Source organism: Eretmochelys imbricata, chromosome 13, assembly GCF_965152235.1.
Source record: "Eretmochelys imbricata isolate rEreImb1 chromosome 13, rEreImb1.hap1, whole genome shotgun sequence".
Lineage (NCBI taxonomy): Eukaryota > Metazoa > Chordata > Testudines > Cheloniidae > Eretmochelys > Eretmochelys imbricata.
In genome coordinates this window covers 38,992,099-39,004,885 of record NC_135584.1, presented here as the reverse complement: position 1 = coordinate 39,004,885, position 12,787 = coordinate 38,992,099, and the positions used below count along the sequence as shown (strand labels likewise).

At 51.8% G+C, this 12,787-nt stretch overlaps 1 gene segment (V, D, J or C); it reads left to right on the top strand.

Annotated features, from left to right (window-relative positions):
* Window positions 1-5,836, top strand: part of LOC144273435 (immunoglobulin heavy constant gamma 2-like) — an 84,667-nt gene extending 78,831 nt beyond the window's left edge. Inside the window, 3 exon segments of the C gene segment in view lie at window positions 35-367; window positions 4,944-5,077; window positions 5,310-5,836. Coding sequence covers window positions 35-367; window positions 4,944-5,077; window positions 5,310-5,393 — 551 coding nt within the window.
* Window positions 5,837-12,787: the final 6,951 nt, after the last annotated feature.

Here is a 12,787-nt window from a genome sequence, read left to right as displayed (position 1 = left end):
GCTCATCTGTGACCTCCATCCCCATCCACCAAAGGCAAGCACTCCACCCCCGGTGTCTACCTCCTGCGCCCCCACAACGAGGAGCTAAGGAGCAAAGAAGACTCCGTCAGCCTCACCTGCCTGGTGCGGGGCTTCTTCCCCGAGGACATCTCGGTGCAGTGGATGAAGAACCATGAAGGTGAAAAGGAGACTGACAACATCACCACTCCGCCCATGAAGGACAAAGATGGCGACTCAAACTTCTTCCTCTACAGCAAGCTGAAAGTCAGCAAGGACAGCTGGAACAGCGGGGACACCTACACCTGCATGGTCATCCACGAAGCCCTGCAGATGAAGTTCACCCAACGCAGCATCAGCAAAGTCTCTGGTAAATGAAGACGTCTCCTCCCAGTCCCACTGGTAGCATTGTCCAGTACAGCTTCCTGTAAATAATCTGTGTGCCCTCAGTGATGACAAGTGAATAAACGGAACTAGCCTGAGCTCACCCCCAGGTCTCCTTGTTGTGGTGTCACTGGGTGAAAACTGCAGGTCGCCCAAGGTGGACGAGGTCCCAAGTTGCAGGCTGGGAGAAACCGAGATGCTATAAGGCTGGGGGTGCTAATACCCAGATCCTGTATGGGTGGATACATATACACCATGGATGGATACATAGATACATGGGTAGATTCCATGAAAGGAAAGATGAGTAGATGCCATGGAAGGAAGGTAGGTAGATATGTGGGTCCATGCCATGTAAGGAAGGATGAATGCATGCATGAGTACAGACACAGCATGGAAACAGTGATGGAGAGGGGGGTAGATGCACGGTTACACATAAACACACGGACATACTGCAGAGGAACAGACACATTCAAGCCAATCTCAGTTGGAAGGCCAGGTGTTCAAAGAGATGATTAGACGGATACATACTGCAGGGGGCAGGAGATATCACCAAGAGATATCACAAGGAGGAGGAGAGAAATAGAAAGGTCATTATTTGGATTAAATTAACTCCTATACCCCCAGCTGAGACCAGGACCCTGTTGGGATGGGCACGGCACAGACAGTGGGAGACAGTCCTTCTCACAACCTAAATACAGAAAGAGGAGGAGGAGAAACAGAGGTACCAAGAGTGGAAGGGACCTGCCCAAAATCACCGAGCATGTCAATGACAGAGCTAGAAACAGAATCCAGGTGTCCGGAATGGCCCACCCAGTGTGCCTGCAACTAGACTGCACTGCTCTCAGGGAATGATGGTTGGATGGCTCAAAGAGGGTGGATGCCAATGGATAAACAGATGCCGAGGGATAGAAAAAGTGTATGGGGATCCGCAGATGGGTGGACGGATGGATAGAGGGGTGCGTGGGGGGGTATAGATGGATGGATGGTGAATGTTGGATGGGTACACTTTCTGAAGGATTGATGGATGGATAAATAGATGGACTGTCATAGATGGACAGGAGGAGACGGGGATGAATGGATGTATAAATGAATGTCAATGGATTGGTGGTTACATATGGCACTGGACTGGTACCGATGGGGATGGGCAGGTGGATGGATGAATGGGTTGTTACCCATAGTGAGTGAGTGCTAGATGGAGATGAAAGGATGGGTAAATATGATAATGGCTGACTACATATATTTGGGAAAGGATGGATGGCAATGAATGGATTAGTGTCAATGGGTACCAATGGTGATGGAGGGGTAGGGGTGGATGAATACTGAAAGGGATAGATAGATAAGTGCATGGGGTTGCAGGGATGGATGGTGAGGGATGAGGATGGATGGACAGACAGACAGGACATTGGATGGATGGATGGTTAGGAACAAGAATGGATGGATGGGTACAGATCAGTGTGGGTGGATGGAAGATACAGATGAGGGTGGATGGATGGTGAGGGATGAGCAAGGATGGATGGATGGTACAGATCAGGAGGGATGGGTAGATGATGGTTATGGATGAAGAAGGATGGATGGATAGCTAAGCAATCCCTAGGATCCCACTGAGGCAAGGTCCTCTAGGCTAGAACCTGTGCATGCCCAGAGGGGCATTGTCTCAGGGTCAGCATTTACCCCACATCCCATCCCACCCCAGAGAGGAGCAGGGAGAGTTTCCAGACAGAATCAGTGGAGGGAGGGCAATTCAAATTCCCCGACCCCTAAACACACCTCCCCCGCTGGCTAGGAGGCTAAGGGGTCTCCCTCCACCCCCGACCCTCTCTGGCAGCTGGGGAGGGGGTGGTAGAACAACAGACAGCAAACACCCTGCACCAGGGATCAGCTCCTGGCACCCAGTGCTCGCAAAGCAGCACCAGCAGTAGGGCTGTTATCTGAAGCAGACACTAAGCAAGGGCTCAGCTAAAGTCTCACGAGCTCCGGTGGCATAGGGGGCCCAGGCAGTGGGGTGGGACAGAGGAGGCAGACTCCTCTATGGCCCCACACACGAGCCCTGTCTCCTACCTAGCCCCAACAGGGCACCCACACACATACACGCACATGTGTGTGTGTGTGTCGGCCCCAGGGCTGGATGGGCGAGCGCAGGGCTCGAACACACCAGTGCCGAGGACAGAGCTCCACGCATGGTGCTAAGGGGTGCGTAGCCAGCAGCAGCAGTGTGAGGGCTGTTCTCCTGGGGCCGTGCAGTTGCTAGCAGGGAGGGGCACACAAAGTAGGAGACTGCAGCGGTTGCTGAGAGAGAGAGAGAGAGAGGGAGAGAGAGAGAGCTCAACCTGGTACAGATGGACACACATGTAACATGGCATGACCCAGAGACCCTCCCGCCTGGGCGGTGATGTTTGTACACACACAGAGACACACAACACAGAGAGACACAAACATGCAGCCACACAGCCTGGTCTCCCTCCACTCTCAGCCAGCTCTAAGATGCAGCCGTCTCTGGGACAGGTGTTACAGGAATCCCTCACCCCGTGCTGAGTTGCTTCCCCTCTGGGATGGAACATGGGGGCTGTTTATACATGGACCCCACACTGAGCACTGAGATATGTCTGACTCTTGGGTGGGGTATGCGGGGGTCAGTTTATATGGGGATATCTCACCCGTCTCTAAGAAGCAGCTACCAACTCCAACCAAATCCTTGGATCCCCCTTTACGTAGGGAATGAGACCTGCGTCATCCAGAAGCCATGCACACCTGCAGGGAGCATGGCAGTGGGCTCAGTATGGAGGGTTCTCCCCCCACAGTCAGAGCTGATCTCAATGCCCCCACTGCTGTGCTAGGGGGCGCCATCCTGCGGGGGCACCATCTTTCCTCTGAGAGATCCTGAGCCTCCCCATCATAAATTACTCATGGCTCTGTTCCTCAAAGCGACACTGTTCCGCAGCCCCCATGTCAGCTACAACTTGGCATTTGGACAAGGGGTCCCTATCTAAACAGCCCCTGAGTCCCACACCAAAGGGGGTCACATCTCTGTGCCGGCCGAGAGAGCCCCCTATGAACAGCCACCAGATGCCACCATCCCAGTGCCACCCAAGGGAGCCCTAAATAAACAGCCCCAGAGGCGGCTGTGTTCCATCTGAAGCGACTCCTGAGTGTTAGGTACATTGGGATCAGCGTCATAGAGGAACACACATGAAATCCATCCATCCTGGCCTTTAGGGGGCTCCCCCGTCGCTGCTGCATCCCAGCACCTCATACACACTCTAAGGGATCCTGAACCACCTCGCTTGTGGGAATGGAGGGATGGAGAATGTGTGAAAATGGAGAGAGTGAGTGAAGATGTGTGGAATGGATGGTTGGATGAATGGACAATTGTGTATAGGGATGGATGGGTGGAGGCGTGTGTGGTCATGGATGGATGGGTGGAAGGGTGTGTGGGGATGGCTGGATGGTTGTATCTAGAGATGGATGGGTGGAGGGGTGTGTGGGGATGGATGGATGGTTGCATCTAAAGATGGATGGATGGTTGTATCTGGAAATGGATGGGTAGAGGGGTGGGTGGGGATGGATGGATGGTTGTTTCTAGAGATGGATGGGTGGAGGGGTGTGTGGTCATGGATGGATGGGTGGAAGGGTGTGTGGGGATGGCTGGATGGTTGTATCTGGAGATGGATTGGTGGAGGGGTGGGTGGGGATGAATGGATGGTTGCATCTAAAGATGGATGGATGGTTGTATCTGGAAATGGATGGGTAGAGGGGTGGGTGAGGATGGATGGATGGTTGTTTCTAGAGATGGATGGGTGGAGGGGTGTGTGGGGATGGATGGATGGTTGCATCTAAAGATGGATGGATGGTTGTATCTGGAGATGGATGGGTAGAGGGGTGGGTGGGGATGGATGGATGGATGGTTGTTTCTAGAGATGGATGGGTGGAGGGGTGTGTGGTCATGGATGGATGGTTGCATCTAGAGATGGACAGATGGTTATATCTAGAGATGGATAGGTAGGGGGTGGGTGAGGATGGATGGATGGTTTTATCTAGAGTTGGATGGGTGGAGGGGTGAGTGGTCATGGATGGATGGTTGCATCTAAAGATGGATGGATGGTTGTATCTGGAAATGGATGGGTAGAGGGGTGGGTGAGGATGGATGGATGGATGGTTGTATCTAGAGATGGATGGGGGAGGGGTGTGTGGTCATGGATGGATGGTTCTTTCTAAAGATGGATGGGTGGTCATGGATGGGTCGGGTGAGGGCTGTGTGGGAGTGTATGGAGGGATGGATGGATGGTTGTATCTCAACACAGATAGGTGGGCAGGACGTCGCTAGGGATGGATGGATGGATGGATGGATGGATGGATGGATGGATGGATGGATGGCGGGGTTGGTCTAGAGATGGATGGGGAGAGCGGTGTGTGGTTTAGGATGGCTGGATATGTCTAGAGAGGGAATGGTGGAGGGATGGAAGGATGAGAAGGGGATAGGCGGATTGATGTTGGATGCAGAGTCCGAGCTCTCTCTGTCACAGTGGCTGAGTCGGAGTTGATATCTCTTTCTCTCCCCCCAACAGAGATGATCATGTCGGGTGAGTTTTGCAGCGATGACGGAGATGAAGAGCTTGATGGCCTCTGGTCCAGCCTCTCAGTCTTTATAACCCTCTTCCTCTTGAGCGTCTGCTACAGTGCCACCGTGACCCTGTTCAAGGTGAGAGAGAGAACATAGGAACGAAGGAATGAACGAGTTTAGCTCAGTAGAGGGCAGCTTGGAAGGGAAAGAAAGAACAGAAGAAGGAAAGAGAAAGAAGAATAGGTGAATAAGAGAGACGGAGTGAATGAGACACAGACATAAAAGCAGGAAGGGATGAAACAGACAGACAGACCGAGCAGCTCCCCCAGCGCTGACCCCTCTCACCCTTGCTCTCTCTGCCCCCCTGCAGGTGAAGTGGCTGTTCTCCACCGTGGTGCAGCTGAGGCGTGCGAGGGTCCCCGAGTACAAGAACGCTGTCCAGCGCGTGGTGTAGGGGCCGCTGACCCCGTCCGCCCGGAGACAAGGGGCCGGGACTCCCGGCTCTATTGGTGACACCACCCTGAGTCCCACAGCTGCCCCCCACCACTGCTGTGCCTCTGGGAGACCCCCTGGGGGGAGCAAGGAGCTCACCCCACATGGCCTAATCCGCCCTCAGCCACTGGGGACAGTGCCCCACTGGGAGCTGGGCTGAGACCGGACAACTCGTACCATGCAGGGAACCAGCGCCCCTAGCGAGGAAACAACCCGAGTCCCACTTCCCACCCTCCCGAGCCCAACAGCCCCCTGCTCTAGGACTGGATCAGAGCCAGCGCCCCCTAGAGCGGAAAGGCCCCATATCCCCTTCCCCACCCCTGTGCCAGCCAGCCCCCCGCCCTGGGGCAGGACCATAGCCAGAGTTGTGTCTGTCGTGCTGTATGTTGCATATTTAGCTCTTCATTGCGATTTTTGTGTGTGGTGTGTGTGTGGGTGTGACTTTTGTTGTGTGCACTGAGTGACAATAAATAAATAAATAAATATACAAATCAGGCTCCATCTCATTCACAACCTCCATCCCCGACTTTCAGGGACCCCGACACCCTCCAGAGGGTCATGTCGTGTCTGTAGGGGGCACCTCCCAGCATGGAGAATAAAATGAAGGATGCCCGCTGCACTGGCCCCAATGGGAGACAGGGGCCTAGCTACGAACCCAGAGAGCTGGGACTGAGGGGCACTAAGGGGAGATCTCTGGGGCAGGGAATACCACTGATCAGCCAAGAAAGAAAGAAAGAAAGAAAGAAAGAAAGAAAGAAAGAAAGAAAGAAAGAAAGAAAGATATGTGCATGTCTGAGAATAAACGGATGCGTAGATAGACACCGGGGGGCTGGGATATACAGTGGGTACCGTTCTCCTTGGTTAAATCCCCCAAACCACCCTGAAATGCAGCCACCAATTCTTAACTTCTTTTATTTTCGATCAAACACACAATTCCCCTCTAAGTTGCGAGTTAAACGATGGAGCAAATGAGACTCTTCTCCCTCGCCGCAGTCCACGTTGACCAGACCTCAGGACACTACAGCCCTGCACACACAGACACACAAGGAAATCCAGTCCCTGCCGTGGGATGGGGGTGGAGGATTGAGGGGCACGGGGCTGAGCTCAAGCTCCAGCGTGGGCTGCCCCACGGGGACGTCCGGGGAAGGACTCTGCCCTCTCTGCTCTGGGTTCTGCGGAGCTCAGACCCTTCAGCGGCCATTGTCGCACCCTTTACGCTGCCGTGGAACATGGTCCCTCCCGGTGTCCGGAGAGGGGGCCGGAGCCCGGGAGGGCTGAAGATGGAGGGAGGGAATGAAGAGGACGAAGCAGTGCTGTCCCCTCCTAGGAGCCCGGAGCCGGGCACTCACCGCACCTGTGGGACACAGAGAGCAGAGGGGTTCAGCCGGTGCCGCTCACGGGCAGCATCCTCGGCTGGGAGAGCAAGGCCAGAAGGGACCCTTGGGACCATCTAGCCTCGCCCAGCCACGCCTGCGTCCTGCCAGGATCTCTGGGTTGAGCTGGAGCTCATCTTCCAGACAGAGACACCAGCCTTGTCAAACCGCCTCAGGGAACGGCCACTGCCCAGCGGGTGCCGCACACCAAGTCCCTGGGGAGCCGCAGCTGCCTCCGCCGATTCTCCCTGCTTCTGGGACCAGCCCCATTGCAACGCGGCCCGGCACAGAACCGGCTTCACGGGCACCTCTGGCCCTTTGTGCTTCTGGGCCCGACCACTGATCCTTAGCGATCACGGCTGAGTGCTTATTGATTGACGCTCATTGAGCCTTGCTCTTGGAACATTTCCTCTTGCTTCTTAATTAGGGATCATTAATTTTTGGTCATTGATCATTAGTTCCTCATTATTGACAAGTGATTCTTATCAATTGATAATTATTAGCAGCTTATTGATGCTTGATCCTCGATTCTTTAACATTAATTACTGATCTGTGAGTGTTGATTATTGATAATTAATTGCAGATTAATGGCTATTCAGCATTAAGTACAGATCACTAGGTACTGACCAGGGATAGCCAATCCGTGATTATTGATTTCTCAGTGATAAACGATTGGAACAGAGCTGGGCTGAGACCTGCCAATGCATAGCTCAATAGGGGCCATGCACACCCATCCAACAGCGGCATCTTCCCAGCCAATGCCAGCTTGAGCCGTGCTGGGACCAGTTCCCGGGCAGCAGAAGCACCATTTCCCCCCAATCCCTATTTTGGGGACCTGCGGAATTTACCCACACAGCTGTTCTGAGACCTCCCTCAACTCGTATCATCCCACGGGCAGTGAACAGAGCACTAGGATGGGACTCAGGACCCCCATGGGTTCTATTCCCAGCTCTGTCATTGACACTGCAGAACCTCAGGAAATTCACCTCCCCTCTCAGTTTCCCTTCACACCCTTTCTCTGTTTGGATATTAAGCTCTTCTGGTTGTGCAGCTCCTAGCACATTGGGGTCCCAAACTCAGTGGAGACCTCTACACACGACTGTAATACACCTAATAACGGGGCCATCTGATGGGAACAACTTTTAAGCCACTACCCGCTTGGACTCCATTTCAACCCATGCTCCTAGAAGGGGAAAGATCTGTAGCCCATCACCACATTTGGGCAACACTTGACCAGCCCACCCTCAAGCCCTACGAAAAGGGGGGAAAGGCACTGCCAGCCCATCAGCAACACCCTGAGCTGCCCCATATTGTCAGACACTGGAAACAGAAGTGATGGCCCCCAACTGACTTCTCCCTTGGGGCGACTCTGCCACCATCACACAGCAGTGACCTCAGTCCCTGTAGGCAGACGTCTCCATGGCCCATTTCTAATTCCTTCAGCCGTCTATGTGGTTGTGTCATGGGGACTGAGTAAAGACCTCTCCCAACTTATCCCACATGGGATACCGTTCACTCAGAGCCCCTTTCACCCACCACCAGCCTGGGCTCCCCTGGGAACCCGTTCCCAAGAGTTGGAAGGACTCACAGCCCAGCATTCCCTAAGCCTGTCCATGTGTCTTGTCAATGGCATGAACATCGCCTGGGAAATGGCCTGGAGCCTCCTTAATTTTGTACACACCTGGGCACTCAAAGGGACGTCAGGATCACAGTCCCGCTCCGCTTTATCTGGGAAACTACAGTTACTGAAACATCCTGGCCCAGAGACAGTGATTCCCTCTGGGTTTGGTTTACAGCCACAGTGGAAGACCACAGCTCTCCAGATGTACAGGCTGAAAACTTAATTCTCCCACCAACGCACTCTATGACCTGGGCCATAGAGTTCGGTGGTGGATAATTGACATGACCTTCCTAGCTCTGAAACCTTGACTGGTGCATTTGTAGATCTTAAGGCCAGAAGGAACCATTACAGCATCAGGTCTGACCTCCTGTATGCCACAGGCCAGAGAATCTCACCCAGCTAGCCCACTATGGAGCCCAATGACTTGTCTTTGATGGCCGCGTATCTTCCAGAAGGGACCCCAGGCTGGATGTACAAATCTCAAGAGATGGAGACTTCACCACTTCCACTGGAAGTTAGTTCCAAAGGTTTCCTTCCATATGTTGTGCCTTATTATTAATTTGTTCCCTCTGCATTTAACTTCCAGCCATTGGCACCTCTTAAGCCTTTCTATACTAAGTTAGACACCTTTAGTGCCTAGTGTTTTCTTGCTGTGACACAGGGACAGAAAGGGTTACACAACTAGTAGGCTACTTAACCCAGATTCAACCTTCAGAGACATCGTTAGTCAGTTCCCATTACGCCTCTGACATTTAGGGCACTGATGAAGCTCCTCCACTCCTGTCTGTTTCTCGCAAGTCTTTCAAAGGTTCCCCAGCTGTGCCCCAGATTTCTCTTTAGAGACATAGTAGTAGATAATGTTTGTGATGTTGTCATCGGCACCAACTTCCCCTCTGCCCGGTGGGTGCTCTGCCCCTGGCCCCACCCCTGCCCCGCCTCCTCCCACCCCTGCACTGCCCTTGCCCCACCCCCATTCCACCCCTTGACCAAAGTCCCAGCCCCACCCTGCCTTTTCTCACCCCAGCCCCGCCCTCTTCCCACCCCATTCCACCCCCTTCCCCCAAGTCCCCACCCCTGCCCTGCCTCTTCTCCGCTTCCTCCCCTGAGCGCACGGCGTCCCCACTCCTCCCCCTCCTCCCGGAAAGTCCTAAGCGCCGCCAAACAGCTGTTAGGCAGCAGGGGGGAGCAGGAAGCTGGGAGGGAGGGGGAGGAGCGGGGACATGGCGCGCTCGGGGGAGTGGGAGAAGGAGACGAGGACGGGGGAGCTTGGCTGCTGCTTGGTGCAGAGCACCCGCTAATTTTTCCCTGTGGGTGCTCCAGCCCTGGAGCACCCACGGAGTCGGCGCCTTTGGGTGTTGTGTGTTTACATATATATTGTTAGAGGTTGACAATGTAACCAAACAGTTCCTGTCTATCACTGTACTCTGCTGATTCAGAAATCAAAAGGAGATATTGACATTTAAATGAACTGTGAATATAGTGATATCACTGTCTTAAATTCTCTTTGAAGTATATAGAATCATAGAATATACAGTAAAGTACCTGCACATGGTGGGAGATAGGCAATTGCTTTATGTTAATCCAGGTAGCTAATTACTGCTGATGCTTAGGAAATAGGAAGTTACTTCAAAGGCACTATCCTTCACCCAAGGAATACCTGCTGTCAAGAGACTGACAGTAGCCTGCCAGGAGTCTATAAAAATTCTTGGGCCCTGATCCTTTCATCTCAGATCTGCTTAAGCTTCGTCAGGGGAAGTTTGAGTCATAAGACAGAGGCCTCCAGTTCTATTCTGGATCACCCTGATATTGGCCATGGACATTGGACTATAACCTGATAAACTGATTCTAGAAGGGACTCGTTGCAACTCTGAAGCTAACCATCTCTGCTATGAAACTGACCTAAGAACTCTATTCCTACCTGTACTTTTTAACCAGAAGTCTCTCTCTCTCTCTCTTTTCTTTTTTAATAAATTATAGTTTAGTTAATAAGAATTGGCTGTAAGCATCTATTTGGATAAGATCTGAAATATTCATTGACCTGATGGGCAATGTCTCCGATCCCTTGGGATTGGCAGAACTTTTATATGATTTAACAAGATTTTCCGGAATCCTCATCATATTTGACTTGGCTGTCTGGGTGGGAGCTCAAGGCTGGGTTGCTTTAAGGGAACTGTATTTCTGGATTCTGGGTAATCAGTAAGGTATTCTAGATGCTGTTTTGTTGTTAGTTTGGTGAATCTATCAGAATAACCACCAGTTTGGGGGATTGTCTGCCCTATTCTTTGCAATATGGCCTACTTGGGCCATCTCAGCATGGCCCACCAGGGACCCCGGTCACTCTCCATGGAGGTACTTATACATATCAATGAAGCCATTTCTTGAATGTCTCTTTCATAAGCTCAACCGATTCGGCTCCTCCCATCTCTCACTGGAAGGTATTTTCTCCAGCCCTCTAATCATTTTTCTAGTTCTCTTTTGAACTCTCTCCAATTTTTCAAACTTCTTTTTGAACATGTTGACATAACAATGGCGGTACTGCATCGGACCAGTCATCCATCTACCCCAGTAGCCTGCCTTCCAACAGTGGCTGATACCAGATGCATCAGATGGAATGGCCAGAATGAGGCAATTATCGAGTGATTCATCCACTTTCATACACTCCCAGCATCTGACCGTAAGAGGCTTAGGGACACCAAGAACATAGGGGTGCATCACTGACCATCTTGGCTAATAGCCACTGATGGACCTATTGTCCATGAATTTATCTAATTCTTTGCTGAACCCAGTTATGCTTTTGGACTTCACAACATCCACAGGTTGACTCTGTGTTGTGTGAAGAAGTACTTCCTTGTATTTGCTTAAAACCTGTGGCCATTTAATTTCATTGAGTGACCCCTGGCTCTTGTGTTATGTGAAGGAGTAAATAACACATCCTGATTCACTTTCTCATCCCCCGCCATGACTGTATAGACCTCTCTCAAATCCCCCCTAGCTGTCTCCTTAGATGAACAGTGCCAGCCTTTTTAATCTCTCCTCATGGAAGCTGCTCTGTAGCCCTGTTGCTCTTCTCTGTACCTTTTCCATTTCTATTATATCTCTTTTGCGATGGGGCGACCAGAACTCCACGCAGTATTCAAGCTGTGGGCATACCGTGGATTTATACAGAGGCAATATGGTACTTACTGTCTTATTATCTGTCCCTTTCCTAATGGAGCCTAACATTCTGTTACCGCTTCTGACCATTCCTGCACATTGACCCCAGAACTGGATGCTGTATTCCAGTGTCGGTCGTACTCAGAAGAGAAATCACTTCCCCTGATCACCACCCACCTGTTCACACATCCAGGGACAATGGGGACAGAGCTGGTGGGAATGAAGGCTCCTAAATCAGTCCCACCCTGCCGCCTAGCTCCCTGCAGACATAACACCAGGTTCCTGGAGGCTCTGCCTCCACCTTATGTGGTCAGGTGAGGACGCATCTGCTAGGGGTTCTGACACCAGAGTGGCTAGGGCTACATTGCTGGACAGGTGCAATGGTTAAGACACAAGTCTTGGAGATGGGGGGTCAGGGCTCTATTCCCACCTCTCCCACTGACCTGCAGTGTGACCCGAGACAAGCCACTTGGGCTGGGGTCTTTAAAGGACTCTTAGGCAATTAGTTGCCACTGAAATAAACTCATAATTCCAGGGGGAGATTGGTGTCTCACCCCTTCGAGCATCCCAGATATAATCCTTTTGTGCCAAAATACCCCCTCCCAGCCTCTCTGTGATGAGACTGTGAGCACCTTGCATTAAGGATGTTTGCTCTGTGTGTTCATGCAGCACCCATCACAATGGGGCCCGAACCTTGGTCAGGACATCTAGGAGCTGCAATATCATGAACAATAGCAAGTCACTGCCGAGGGGTGGGCAGCCAGACTCATGACACTGCATGAGGATGGAGGGATGCATAGGGGATATTGCATAATTTCGGACGGATGGATGGATGTTGTAGACGCAAAGGTAGACAGATGACACTGCAGATGTTGGACGGATGGACAGGGATTGCAAAAGGGGGAACAGGCAAAGTCAAATATTGCCAAGGGAAAGATGGATAAACAGACATAGTGCAGAGAGAGAGACTGCAGGTGGGCAGGAAAATGGACAGTTAATAAAGAGGGAAAAACAGACAAAGGTATGGCAGAGGATAGGATGGATGGATAGATCCTACAGAAGGAAGCTTTGATGAATAGATCTAAATAATGCATAAAATAATGCATAAGGAGACTGGATGGATAGTAAGATACTTCAGAAAGAAGGGTGGTGAATGGATAGAGATGATGTAGGAGGGAGGCTGGGCTGGTGGATAAGACATCGAGATGG